This window comes from Heterodontus francisci, chromosome 5 (genome assembly GCF_036365525.1).
Source record: "Heterodontus francisci isolate sHetFra1 chromosome 5, sHetFra1.hap1, whole genome shotgun sequence".
NCBI classification, from domain to species: Eukaryota; Metazoa; Chordata; class Chondrichthyes; order Heterodontiformes; family Heterodontidae; genus Heterodontus; species Heterodontus francisci.
In genome coordinates this window covers 110,900,224-110,915,213 of record NC_090375.1, presented here as the reverse complement: position 1 = coordinate 110,915,213, position 14,990 = coordinate 110,900,224, and the positions used below count along the sequence as shown (strand labels likewise).

The following is a 14,990-nucleotide window of genomic DNA, read 5'->3' as shown; positions in this document are numbered from 1 at the left end:
CAAACTTGGGAGAGCTGTCCCACAGACCTGTCAAGCAACAGCCTGACATAGTCATACTCATGGAAACATACCTTACAGACAATGTCCCAGACTCCTCCATCACCATTCTTGGTTATGTTCTGTTCCTTCAGCAGGACAGACCCACCAAAGCTGGTGGCACAATGGCATAGTCATAATGGAGTAACCCTGGGAGTCCTCAACATTGACTCCGGACCCCATGTGAAGGAACCCTCCTGCTGATTACCACCTACTGCCCTCCTTCAGCTGATGAATCAGTGCTCCTCCATGTTGAACACCATTTGGAAGAAGCATTGCTGAGGGCAGGAGGGGCACAATGTACTCTGGGTAGGGTACTTCACTGTCTATCACCAGGTGTAGCTCGGTAGCACCACTACTGACTGAGCTGGCTGAGTCCTGAAGGACGTATCTGCCAGACTGGGCCTGCAGTAGATGGTTAGAGAACCAACAAGAGGAAGAAACCTGCTTGACCTCATTCTCACTAATCTACCTGTCACAGTTGCAGCTGTCCATGACAGTAATAGTAGGAGCCCATTCTTTGTGGAAACGAAAGCCTTTCACATTGAGGACACCCTCCATTGTGTTTTGTGGCACTACCATTGTGTTAATTGGCAAATATTCAGAACAGATCTAGCATCTCAAGACTGAGTATCCATGAGGTGCTGTGGATAGAATTGTCTTCAACCACAATCTGTAGACGAATGGCCTAGCATATCCCTCACTCTACCCTTACCATCAAGCAAGGGAACCAACCCTGGTTCAGTGAGCAGTGTAGGAGAGCATGCCAGAAGCAGCACCAGACATACCTTTAAATGAGATGCCAACCTGGTGCAGCTACAACACAGGCTTACATGCATGCTAAACAGTGGAAGCAGCATGCGATAGACAGAGCTAAGCAATCCCACAACTAACGGATCAGATCAAAACTCAGTAGTCTTGTCACATCCAGTCATGAATGGTAGTGGACAATTAAATAACTAACAGGAGGCAGAGGCTCCACAAACATCTCCATCCTCAGTGATGGTGCAGCCCAGTACATCAGTGCAAAAGATAAGGCTGAAGCATTTGCCACCATCTTCAGGCAGAAGTGCCGAGTGGATGATCCATCTTGTTTTCTTCCTGAGGTCCTCAGCATTACAGAAGGCAGTCTTCAGCCAATTCGATTCACCCCACGTGATATCAAGAAATAGCTGAAGGCACTGGATACATCAAAGGCTAGGGGCCCTGACAAAATCCTGGCTGTAGTACTGAATACTTGTGCTCCAGAACTAGCTGTGCCCCTAGCCAAACTATTCCACTACAGCTATAACACTGGCATCTACCTGACAATGTGGAAAATTGCCCATGTATGTCCTGTCCATAAAAAGCAGGACAAATCCAATCCGGCCAATTATAGCCCCATCGATCTTCTCTCAATCATCAGCAAAGTGATGGAAGGTGTCGTTGACAGTGCTATCAAATGGCACTTATTCAGAAATAACCTCCTCACTGACGCTCAGTTTGGGTTCCATCAGGGCCACTCGGCTCCAGACCTCATTATAGCCTTGGTCCAAACAGGGAGAAAAGAGCTGAATTCAAGAGGTGTGGTGACAGTGACTACCCTTGGCATCAAGGCAGCATTTGACTACGTGTGGCATCAAGTAGCTGAAGCAAGATTGCCATCAACGGGACTCAAGGTGAAAACTTCCAGCTGGTTGGAGTCACAAAAAAAGATGGCTGTGGTTGTAGGAAGCCAATCATCACAGCCCCGGGGCATCACTGCAGGAGTTCCTCAGGGTAGTGCCTTAGGCCCAACCATCTTCAGCTGCTTCATCAATGACCTTCCCTCCATCATAAGGTTGGAAGTGGGAATGTTCGCTGATGATTGTACAGCGTTCGATATTATTTGCAACTCCTCAGATACTGAAGCAGTCCGTGTCCACATGCAGCAAGAACATTCAGGCTTGGGATGATAAGTGGCAAGTAATATTCAAGCCATGCAAGTGCCAGGTAATGACTCTCTCCAAGAAAAGAGACTAACCTTGATATTCAATGGTGTTGACATCGCTGGATCCCCCACCATCAACATCTTGGGGGTTACCATTGACTAAAAACTTAAATAGACCAGCTATTTAAATGCTGTGGCTACAAGAACAGGTCAGAGGCTGGAAATTCTGTGGCAGGTAACTGACGTCCTGACTCCCAAAGCTTGTCCACCATCTACAAGGCACAAGTCAGGAGTATGATGGAATACTCTCCATTTGCCTGCATGAATGCAGCTCCAACAACCCTAAGAAGCTTGATACCATCTAAGACAAAGTACCTGCTTGATTGGCACCCCATCCATCACCTTAAATATTCACTCCCTCCACCACTGGCGTAAAGTGGCAGCAGTGCATATCATCTACAAGATGCACTGCAGTAACTCGCCAAGGTTCCTTCGACAGCACCTCCCAAACCCATGACTTCTGTCACCTAGAAGGACAAGGGCAGCAGATGCATGGGAACACTACCACCTCCAAGTTTCTCCTCTAAGTCACATATCATACTGACTTGGAACTATATTGCTATTCCTTCACTGTTGCTGGGTCCAAATCCTGGGACTTCCTCCCTAACAGAACTTCCTGCACCACATGAACTGCAGTGGTTCAAGAAGGCGGCTCACCACCACTTTCTCAAGGGCAATTATGGATGGCAATAAATGCTGTCTTTGCCAGCGACATTCAAATTCCATGAACAAATAAATTTAAAAAAGAGGGCATAGGTTTAAGATAATTGTCAAAAAAAGACTGGGGGTAGATGGGGAAAAATTTATTTACTTAGTGAGTTGTTATGATCTGGAATGGATTGCCTGAATGGGTGGTGGCAGGAGATTCAATAGTAACTTTCAAAAAGAACTTGGATATATACTTTAAAAAGAGACATTTGCAGGGCTATGGGAAGAGAACAGAATAACTGAATAGCTCTTTTAGAGAACAGGCACAGACATGATGAGCAAAATGATTTCCTTCTGTGCTGTATTACTCAATGCTTCTATGATAAACCTTCTTTTGCTGTCCTTACACCAGACTGTAACAGCATTCTCTTCTTACATGGTTATTCTCAGCATTCTCAGCACTCTAGGAACTGCTTAGCCTGTGCTGGGACGAGGGAGCAGTACCACAGGACATGCGCGATGCCAATATCATCACCCTCTATAAAAACAAAGGTGACCGCGGTGACTGCAACAACTACCGTGGAATCTCCCTGCTCAGCATAATGGGGAAAATCTTCGCTCGAGTCGCTTTAAACAGGCTCCAGAAGCTGGCCAAGCGTGTCTACCCTGAGGCACAGTGTGGTTTTCGAGCAGAGAGATCGACCATTGACATGCTGTTCTCCCTTCGTCAGCTACAGGAGAAATGCCGCGAACAACAGATGCCCCTCTACGTTGCTTTCATTGATCTCACCAAAGCCTTTGACCTCGTCAGCAGACGTGGTCTCTTCAGACTACTAGAAAAGATCGGATGTCCACCAAAGCTACTAAGTATCATCACCTCATTCCATGACAATATGAAAGGCACAATTTAGCATAGCAGCGCTTCATCAGACCCCTTTCCTATCTTGAGTGGCATGAAACAGGGCTATGTTCTCGCACCTGCACTGTTTGGGATTTTCTTCTCCCTGCTGCTCTCACACGCGTTCAAGTCTTCAGAAGAAGGAATTTACCTCCACACAAGATCAGGTGGCAGGTTGTTCAACCTTGCCCGTCTAAGAGCGAAGACAAAATTCCGGAAAGTCCTCATCAAGGAACGCCTCTTTGCTGACGAAGCTGCATTAACATCTCACACTGACGAGTGTCTGCAGAGTCTCATTGACAGGTTTGCGGCTGCCTGCAACGAATTTGGCCTAACCATCAGCCTCAAGAAAACGAACATCATGGGGCAGGACGTCAGAAATGCTCCATCCATCAATATCGGTGACCACGCTCTGGAAGTGGTTCAAGAGTTCACCTACCTAGGCTCAACTATCACTAGTATCCTGTCTCTAGATGCAGAAATCAACAAGCGCATGGGAAAGGCTTCCACTGCTATGTCCAGACCGGCCAAGAGAGTGTGGGAAAATGGCGCACTGACACGGAACACAAAAGTCCGCGTGTATCAAGCCTGTGTCCTCAGTACCTTGCTCTATGGCAGCGAGGCCTGGACAACGTATGTCAGCCAAGAGCGACGTCTCAATTCATTCCATATTCGCTGCCTCCGGAGAATCCTTGGCATCAGGTGGCAGGACCGTATCTCCAACACAGAAGTCCTCGAGGCGGCCAACATCCCCAGCTTATACACACTACTGAGTCAACGGCGCTTGAGATGGCTTGGCCATGTGAGCCGCATGGAAGATGGCAGGATCCCCAAAGACACATTGTACAGCGAGCTCGCCACTTGTATCAGACCTACCGGCCGTCCATGTCTCCGCTTTAAAGACGTCTGCAAACGCGACATGAAGTCCTGTAACATTGATCACAAGTAGTGGGAGTCAGTTGCCAGCGATCGCCAGAGCTGGCGGGCAGCCATAAAGGTGGGGCTAAAGTGTGGCAAGTTGAAGAGACTTAGCAGTTGGCAGGAAAAAAGACAGAAGCGCAAGGGGAGAGCCAACTGTGTAACAGCCCCGACAACCAATTTTTTCTGCAGCACCTGTGGAAGAGTCTATCACTTAGTATTGGCCTTTACAGCCACTCCAGGCGCTGCTCCACAAACCACTGACCACCTCCAGGCACTTACCCATTGTCTCCCGAGACAAGGAGGCCAAAGAAGAAGATTCTTGCAGAAATAGCTACTCCTCTCAGGACTCCTTCCTCAACACATTCTGGACATTTAGCATTCCTTTCATTACTTGCCCATCCAACTTTTCTAAGTTGGAGCATCTCGTAGGAGTATTATCAGTAAACCTCTTCCAAATGCAGTTCTCTCTGGATGACAAGGTTGTGCAGGGTACAACATGCCACTATAACATGGGAGGCTCTTTGTGGAGCTAATTGTCGGGAGCCTCAGACCTGACACCCCACCCGAACCTTTGAGGAACCCTTTGTTGTTCTCAGTTATGATCCTGTTGGTTCCATGGTTCTTTTTAAGCCTGTGTTGTTCATGGGGTGGTGTGGATGCAGAGGGTCTCATGAACCATCTATGTAGGGGTATCTCTTATCCCCCAGATGACATCCTGTCACCTTCCTGGAAGAGTCAAATAGTGGGGGATAGTTGAATATTGCATCATTTTAAGTCTAAATAGCCTTTTGACATCTGATAATTGTTCATTACTGTACATCAACCTCTCTGGTTCTGTAAATTAACTACTACAAGCTTGGAACCGCAGCCCTTCAGTTATTAACTGTTGGAGATTTTAAAAATGTTATATTTAATTTTTTAAACTTTCCCTTAACTTTCCTTTTTATGCTTTCTCTCTTAATCTAATCTTTCCCTTTATTTCTCTTTCAGTACCTGATTTGACATTGAATTCACCCATTCTAATTTACACTTCCTTCTCAGTCCTTGCACTGCTAATTTCACAATCCTTCAACTTGATTAGTTAAGGAGATATGCAGTTGCTTACCCTGTTCACTCAGGTCCCAGACACCCTGTTTGCCTCACTGAGATGTTATCAGCTTGCACTTTCAACACCTTGTCACACAAAATATTAAAAACCCAAACATACACAGGGTCCAACTAACGGCTCTGTCATAGCAACGTATGACTCATTGTGACAGCTGCCTGAGAACCTTACCCAGATTTGCATTCTTCTGTTTCTGTGATTTGGAGACAAGTTGCACTTTAATTAGGTTGCAGCCCTTCCAACTTACAAAGGCTGCTTGCTAGTGATCTAGTGCCCTGATGGCAACATGTGTTCAGTCAATGATGCCCTGAACACAGGTAGGCAACCACTGCTGCAATTTGCTGAAATCACACAGGGCGGCATAGTGGCGCAGTGGTTAGCACTGCAGCCTCACAGCTCCAGCGACCCGGGTTCAATTCTGGGTACTGCCTGTGTGGAGTTTGCAAGTTCTCCCTGTGTCTGCGTGGGTTTTCTCCGGGTGCTCCGGTTTCCTCCCACAGCCAAAAGACTTGCAGGTTGGTAGGTAAATTGGCCATTATAAATTGCCCCTAGTATAGGTAGGTGGTAGGGAAATATAGGGACAGGTGGGGATGTGGTAGGAATATGGGATTATTGTAGGATTAGTATAAATGGGTGGTTGATGGTCGGCACAGACTCGGTGGGCCGAAGGGCCTGTTTCAGTGCTGTATCTCTAAAACTAAAAAACTAAAACACACTTGTTGACTGTTGACATCAATGGGCAAAGTAATGTACTGGCCAATAGGGAATTAGTGATCTGCTTACTGCAGATTGAGATATGCAGATGTCCCCCATAGCAGCTTGGAATGCGGCAGTGTCAAAGAAGTTAAGAGTTGTGGTGACTTTGATAGCCCCCACTGGCGAATAATGGCCATCTTGTGCAGCAGGTCCTGTTACAGGCTACAGAGATTGCCTGGGAAAAGCTCAGTCTCCATATAGAACCAGAAAAATGACTCTTGGCCGATAGACACTCTGGTCTGGGTAAGGTCCACTCACCTGCTGTATTTTTATAGGCCCACCTGCAGCTTGCCTGAGGCACCTGCTGCCGCTTCTCTTGCTCCACCTCTTCTTCCATCCAAATCAATGGGCTGGATTTTAAGAGCCCACCGCTGATCTCGGTAGCGAGCTCAAAAAATAGCAGCCTGCACGCATGTTTGCACACCAAAGAGCCGCTGCAATCTCATGTGTGGCGGCTCAATCTCAGGGAGGGGGTGGGTGGTCTGTCCCCGGCAATATCAACTACCTGTGCACAGGCGCTGGAGCCATTTTTAAAGGGCAGCCAGCCCTGCCAGTCAACTTGAATTTTTAAAGATACACCCCATCCCCACATTTATTAAATAAACTTCAAAGGCCCCTTTCCCACTTGCCAATAACAATTACATTAACTATTTGCCCTTCCCATCCACCAAAACATCTTTTAAATCTGACCTTCCCCTCCAGACTGCACAAAGTTTAAAGTTCACCCCTTCCCACCATCCCCTACACCCATTACATTTATTTGACCCCGCCCCGTTCCCCCCATACTGAAAATATTAACTCTTCCCCCCTGCCCACCAGTGTCACGCCGACATTCCCCAGACGGGGAATTGAAGGCACGGGAGTGCTGGCTGCCGCGCCGAAGATCGCGATGCGTCTGGAAGATAGAAGTTAAGTTCATTTAAATTTATGCATGTCATTAATTTAAATATTGAAATCCAGGTCCCGTTGCACAATGGCGGGGGGCCGCCACGGAGCCTCACCGCCGCCGAGAGGCTCGGGCCGGGCCCTCCTGCCATCGCCTTCCGTGGTGGACTGCTGCTGGCCCCATCTTTCGCAGCCCCCGCCACAGAGCCCGACATCCAGGACTTGGTAAAATCCAGCCCAATGTGGCTATACTGGTACACATGATAAGCTGTGAGAGTTTAATCAAGGTAAGTAAGTCAAAAAATCTCAGAGCAAAGCAATCTGGAAGCTGAAAACTACTGGCAATTTGAAAAGCATGATGGCACATAGATCCCTATAATTCAATTGTCTGCTAGGTTTTACTAGACTTTTGGACACAAGGTGGGATTTTGGCAATTCTGTGTTAAAATCATGTGGCAGTCCTAATGACATTATTGGACCCTGATTTGTACATGTTCATGAGACTCCACCTGTCTCTGGCAGGTATGTTGGCCAGATAAAAAAAATGTGCAGTTAAAAAGATGGCCAGTGGGGAAGCAGCAGGAGTGGAACAGTAAGTACTCTGAAGTAATTTTAGCAGTGCACTGCACCATTCCTGCCAGGCGAGGTAGATTAAAATCACCCCTATAGATTAGATCAAATTTAACTTGGATTAGTAAAATTTCCTTCACTCTCCATTAATATTATGCTTTAACCCTCTGAGCTAAGAGTAGCTTCCAGTACAGCACTTGAGTAAACATAACAACTTCCCATTATCAGCCACACTATGGTCTCTCTGAGTTCTGGAAATGATATCAAAGTTAGCACAATGTCACATAGTATAGGAGAGTGGCATTAATGATTCAATAAGAGCCCTCTATAGCAATATTAATGCAAGAGAGTTTTTATTTTCATTTCAACTACTATGTCTTTTGTAACTAAGATTAAAGTTGCTAAATTTTTTAAGAATGCAGATCATATACTTTACATTTTCTGCTGTTGGTTTAAAATATTAGCATATTAGTACTGAGTCTTGAATATTTCTTCGAGCATGCACCAAAGCAAGCAATTGCTGGTATATATTTAAAGCAGTGGTGTATTAAGCAACATACAGCACCTATATACAATAGGACTTTGTTAAAATGAACTCAACTATTACACATTCCTTCTTATAGCGTATGGTTTTTCCTCAGTCCTATCTGAAGTCCATCAATATCATAAGAGTTCAAACATTAATTAAATGAACCGAAAATAAGAATTATTTTTGAGTTTGTATTTTTAAGGTTCAACTGCAAGAATGACTGTGACATATTCTAATAATAAGTATTAAAATTGCAAAGCAAGCAATGAGTGTAGGTATTTTGTTGGTAATTTAGTTTCTATTCCTGGGGATTAGAATTGTTATATTAAAACACCAAACCTTACTTACAGGTAAACAGGCGTTAACTGTACATGGGAGGGTTTCTGGGGAGCGTGGTAGGAGTATGACTCAAGTCCACCTATGAAATCAACTGAAACCACAACACAACCACAAATAAATACATAGATTCACAAGTTTAAAAAAATGAAATGAATAAAGAAAACAGATATAAACTGATAAATATTAAACATAGTTAAAAATGCAAACACAACAAAAAAAAATCACATTGTTGGACAATATTCCTCGGCTAGCTATTTTAACAGATTTCACAAAGATGAGGGAGCTTCAAGGAGATTTGGACAGGCTAAGTGAATGGGTAAGAACACGGCAGATGGAATATAATGTGAATAAGTGTGAAGTGATCCACTTTGGTAGAAAAAGACAGAAAGGCAGAGTATTTCTTATATGGTGAGAGGTTGAGAAGTGTTGATGTCCAAAGAGACCTGGGTGTCCTTGTTCATGTGTCACTAAAAGCTAGTATGCAGGTGCAGCAAATAATTAAGAAGGCAAATATTATGTTGGCCTTCATTGCAAGGGGATTTGAGTAAAGGAGTAAAGATGTCTTGCTGCAATTATATAAAGCCTTGGTGAGACCGCACCTGGAGTATTGTGTACAGTTTTGGTCTCCTTATCTAAGGAAGGATAAACTTACCATAGAGGGAGTGCAACAGATTGCAGGAACTGGGCCTGTACTCTCTAGAGTTTCGAAGAATGAGAGGTGATCCCATTGAAACTTACAAAATTCTTACAGGGCATGACAGGGTAGATATAGGATGTTTCCTCTGGCTGGTGAGTCTAGAAATAGGGGGCACATTCTCAGAATAAGGGGAAGGCCATTTAAAACTGAGATGAGGAGGATTTTCTTGAGTCAGAGGGTGGTGAATCTGTCAAATTCTCTACCACAGAGGGCTGTGGAAGCTCAATCATTGAGCATGTTCAAGTCAGAATTCAATAGATTTTTGGATACTAACAACATCAAAGGATATGGGGATAAAGGGGAAAAATGGCATGGAGGTAGATGATTAGCCATGATCTGTTTGAATAGCGGAGCAGGCTCGACAGGCCGAATGGTCTACTCCTGCTCCTATTTCCTATGATCTTATGATCTCATCTTTCCATGGGAACCTATGGCAGCATCCACTGCATTTGAATTCTTGCAGAATTTTGTCTCCACTATCCTACATAAGATCATAAGAAATAGAAGCAGGAATAGGCCATTTAGCCCCTCAAGCCTGCTCTGCCATTCAATAAGGTTATGGCTGTGGTCTTAACTCCACTTTCCTGCCTGCCCCCCCATAACCCTTGACTCCCTTGTCAATCAAAAATCTGTCTAATTCAGCCTTGAATACATTCAATGACCCAGTCTCCACTGTCCTCTGGGGTAGAGAATTCCAAATACTAATGACACTCTGAGAGAAGAAATTCCTCCTCATCTCCGTATTAAATGGGAGACCCCTTACTTTGAAGCTGTGCCCCCTGGTTCTAGCTTCCCCCACAAGGGGAAACATCCTCTCAGCATCTACCCTGTGAAGCCTCTCAGAATCTTATATGTTTCAATAAGATCACCTACCTCTCAATCTTCTAAACTCCAATGGGTATAGGCCCAACCTGCTCAACCTTTCCTCATAAGACAAACCCCTTATCCCAGGAATCAGCCTAGTGACCCTTCTCTGAACTGCTTCCAGTGCAAGTATGCCTCTCCTTAAATAAGGTGACCAAAACTGTACACAGTACTCTAGGTGTGGTCTCACCAATGCCCTGTACATTTGTGGCAAGACTTCTCTACTTTTATATTCCATCCCCCTTGTAATAAAGACCAACATTCAATTTGCTTTCCTAGTTACTTGCTGTACCTGCATGCTAACTTTTTGTGATTCAAGTACAAGGACACCCAGGTCCCTCTGTACTGCAGCATGCGGCAGTCCCTCTCCATTTAAGTAATATTCTGCTTTTCTATTCTTCCTGCTGAACTGGACAACCTCACATTTTCCCCATATTATACTCCATCTGCCAAATTTTGCACACTCACTTAACCTATCTATACCCCTATGCAAACTCTTTGTATCCTCCTCACAACTTGTTTTCCTACCTATCTTCGTATCGTCAGCAAATTTGGCAGCAATACAGGCGGTCCCTTCATCCAAGTCGTTAATATAGATCGTAAACAGTTGTGGCCTCAGCACTGATCCCCGTGGTACTCCACTAGTTACAGTTTGCCATCTTGAAAATGACCCAGTTATCCCAACTATCTGTTTCCTGTTAGTTAACCAGTCCTCTACTCAGGTGAATATATCAACCCCAACACCATGAGATCTTATCTTATGTAATAATCTTTTATGTGGCACCTTATCGAATGCCTTTTGGAAATCCAAATACACGACATATACTGGTTCCCCTTTATCCACCCTGCCTTTACATCCTCAAAGAACTCTAATAAATTTGTCAAACACAATTTCCCTTTCACAAAACCATGTTGGCTCTGCCTGATTGTATTGTGATTTTCTAGATATCCTGCTACTACCTCTTTAATAATGGATTCTAACATTTTCCCAATGACAAATGTTAGGCTAACTGGCCTATAGTTTCCTGCATTCTGTCTCCCTCCTTTCTTGAACAGAGGTATTACATTTGCTTTCCAATCAGCTGGGACCTTTCTAGAATTTAGGGAATTTTGGAAGATTACAACCAATGCATCTACTATCTCTGCAGCCACTTCCTTTAAGACCCTCAGATGCAGGTCCTCAGGTCCAGGGGACTTGACAGCTTTTAGTCCTATTAGTATTTCCATCACTTTTTCTCTAGTGATAGTGATTGTTTTAAGCTCTTCTCTCCCTTTCGCCTCCTGATTTTCTACTATACTTGGATGCTTTTTGCATCTTCTACTGTGAAAATGGACACAAAATACTTGTTCAAAGCCTCTGCCATTTCCTCGTTTCCCATTATTAATTCCCCAGTCTCACCCGCTAAGGGACCAATGCTCACTTTAGCTACTCTTTTCCTTTTTATATATTTGTAGAAGCTTTTACAGTCTGTTTTTATAGTTCTTGCTAGTTTTTTTTCTCATACTGCAATTTCTCCCTCTTTTGTTTTAGTCATCCTTTGCTGGTTTCTAAAACTTTCCCAATCTTCTGGCCTATCACTATTCTTCGCAGCATTGTACGCTTTTTCTTTCAATTTGATACCACCCTTAACTTCCTTAGTTAGCCACGTATGGTAGATCCTTCTGATAGAGTCTTTCTTCTTCAATGGAATATATCTTTGTCGTTGGTTATGAAATATATCCTTAAATGTCTGCCACTGCTTCTCTACTGTCATACCTTTTAACCTATTTTCCCAGTTCATGTTAGACAACTTTGTCTGCATCCCTTGTAATTGGCTTTATTTAAGTTTAAGACACTAGTTTCAGACCCACATTTCTCACCGTCAAGCTGAATGTGAAATTCGATTATGTTATGATCACTCTTGTCTATTATTATTTACTACGAAGTCTTTAATTAATCCTGTCTCATTACACATTACCAGGTCCAAAATAGCCTGGTTTCTGGCAGGTTCTAGAACATGTTGTAAGAAACAGTCCTGAATACACTCTATGAACTCATCCTCCAGGCTACCTTTGCCAATTTCATTTGTCCAATCGATGTGATGATTAAAATCACCCACGATTATTGCTGTACATTTCTTGCAAGCCACCATTATTTCTTGATGTATACTGTGTCCTACTTTGTAGCTACCAGCTTTTTTTAGAATGTGGAGAAGTTGTGTACTTTTTTAAACAAAATACATGCTGTTCAAGATAAAGGATATCAATGATGGAGAATGGAATACTTTTCTATTCTTAGTATCAAACCTTAGAATCAAAAGAGTAATTTTCCAACATTGTATGCCCAAATTTTTGATATGTTTTACTGTTGTAAGGAGCTTCCTGCCAAGCAGTTCAATGTCAGACAATAACCCAAGTGTACCTAAAAAGCTATGGCCATTGTTTTGGTCCCCTTCATGTACACAGTCAGTTTTCCTTGATTTATAGTTCCAGAGGAATTCACTCTGCTGCAGGCAGAAACTTCTGATCTCACCAAACTATTGCAAGGTGAAGAACTCCGATTCACAGTGTACAGCAGGTTTATTCCCAGAGCAGCAACAACAGTATCTGGAACTGATGCTGGAAGGCAAGGTCGTGAGGATGGTGCACTTTTCAAGGGGTGGCACTATTTGCTCAAATTCCTTAATTAAACACAGCCACAGCACAGGGTTAGAAGCAGGTAGCTTCCTCTATACTATTCCAACTGGGTGCTCAGAGTAGCCATTGCTACACCAATGTAACATTTCTGTTTCCGAAACAAGCAATCACATATCTTATTTATGATTCATTTATTTAGAGATACAGCACTGAAACAGGCCCTTCGGCCCACTGAGTCTGTGCCGACCAACAACCACCCATTTATACTAACCCTACAGTAATCCCATATTCCCTACCACCTATCTACACTAGGGGCAATTTACAATGGCCAATTTACCTATCAACCTGCACGTCTTTGGCTGTGGGAGGAAACCAGAGCACCCGACGAAAACCCACACGGTTCACAGGGAGAACTTGCAAACTCCGCACAGGCAGTACCTAGAGTCAACCCTGGGTCCCTGGAGCTGTGAGGCTGTGGTGCTAACCACGCGCCACTGTGCTGTCTTGAGTAAGACTCCCAAATTAATATCAATTAATGCAAACTTGTGGGCAGTTGTGCAGTGGACCAGCATCTAAAAGAAATGGATTGAGACTGCCCAACTATGGGTGGAATTTTCTGCTGGCGGCAGGGTCTTGATGTTCAGGGAAACTGACACCGAGCTCCCCATGCTGGCTCTCGTACGGAAGGATCACCGAATTTAATGCCAATCAGGCACTTAACTGGACAGTTAACCTTCTGTACAATTTAGGATCCCGCCGCCAGAAGTCCCGACCTTGAAGAGCTGCTGGCCAATCAGAGGCCAGCAGCTGCAGCGCCATCGCGGAGGCAGTGGCTGCTGCTGTAGCTACAGTAACCAGACACCGCTGGAACCAGGCTTAAGGGGGGTCATGGTGGGAGGGGTCTCACGAGGTGGCGGTCATGGAGGAGTGGGCGTAGGGGGGTTAGGTAGCAAGGGCAGGGGGTTAGCCCTCAGCGGACCCGCCCCTTCCCAATGCAACATCCCTCGTTCAAGCACTAAGAGCCTTTGAATGAGGGACACCCCCACACTCCGCAGTCGCAAAGCAGCCCGCACAGTTTATCATACCGTGTTTCCTGTGCAACAAGAGGGTTGCCCGCCGCATGGGTAATTTTGGGTGCGGTGGGAAGAGGCCCTTAATTAGGGGTTAATTACCCAGTTAACGGCTCCAATTAGCGGCGGGGCAGGAAGGCCGTTCACAGGCCTTCCTGCCCTGGACTAAATCTCAGTGGAGGTGGGATGGTGGCTGGGTCCCACCATGGGGGAGAGAATAAAATTCCACCCTATATTTCACTGAGTATCATTAAGGCTGAAAATGGAGATATTCTTGGTTTTTTTTGAATTGTGTGACAAATATTTTTGGAATGCTAACAACCATCCTCTATGTAAAATGATATGGTTCTATACTGAATTAAATCCTGACTCCTGTTTTCATCAACCTCCAAACATTGATTTCAACAATTTTGACCCCCTCTTTAGGTCCTCCCACAGCTTCTCTCCTTGTCTCTGCTAGCTCCTTCAGCTCTGTTTCTGCTTGTAGCTCGCACTCTTCATACACTTTGACTCACTACCAGCTCACCCTTCAGTCATGGAGCCTTCATCCTTCTCAGCCCCACAATCTGGAATGTTGTCCCCACGCCCCTCCATTTTGTTTTCTTTCTCCTCTTTCAAAAGTCTCGGTCATGACTTCAGTCATTTCCTTAGTTCTGCTATTGCTCAATTTCAATGTATTTTTGCCTCTCTTAAGCATGTTGTGACATTTTATTAAGGCTGTCATAAGTGTTTTTTATATTCTTTATTTATTCTTCAAGTTTCATCTCCTCCTTTCCTGAAGGCAGTACTCATGTTGAAGTACAGAGCCACACATGCCAGCTGTGCTGTGGTATTAATCCCTAGTAGATATTCTCCCTACGTGAGCCTGGCCTGTGAGTAACTTCAAGGCAGTCAATTATGTGAGACACCCAAAAATACATAGTTTGTAATATTTGCTTATTTCATTAAATAGGCTGGGGCATCAAAGGTGGGCAGCAAAGAGTTACAGCTATATTATATAACCAAAAGTGTGGTAAATAATGTTCATTGGTTCACAAAAACCAATTGTATGTCTTCAACTGGTTGAGCTAACATTTTTTTATTCATT

At 44.3% G+C, this 14,990-nt stretch overlaps 1 protein-coding gene across 2 annotated transcripts in view; it reads right to left on the bottom strand.

The window, feature by feature from the left end:
• The window catches only part of LOC137369591 (sodium/potassium-transporting ATPase subunit beta-1-interacting protein 3), a 693,785-nt gene that overhangs the window by 16,584 nt on the left and 662,211 nt on the right, over positions 1-14,990 (bottom strand). The window contains exon 6 of one of the 2 annotated variants that reach the window (XM_068030897.1): positions 8,666-8,747. The exons of the other annotated variant lie outside the window; for it this stretch is intronic. Coding sequence (XP_067886998.1) covers positions 8,666-8,747 — 82 coding nt within the window. The remainder of the gene's footprint in view (positions 1-8,665; positions 8,748-14,990) is intronic. 2 annotated transcript variants of the gene reach the window in all.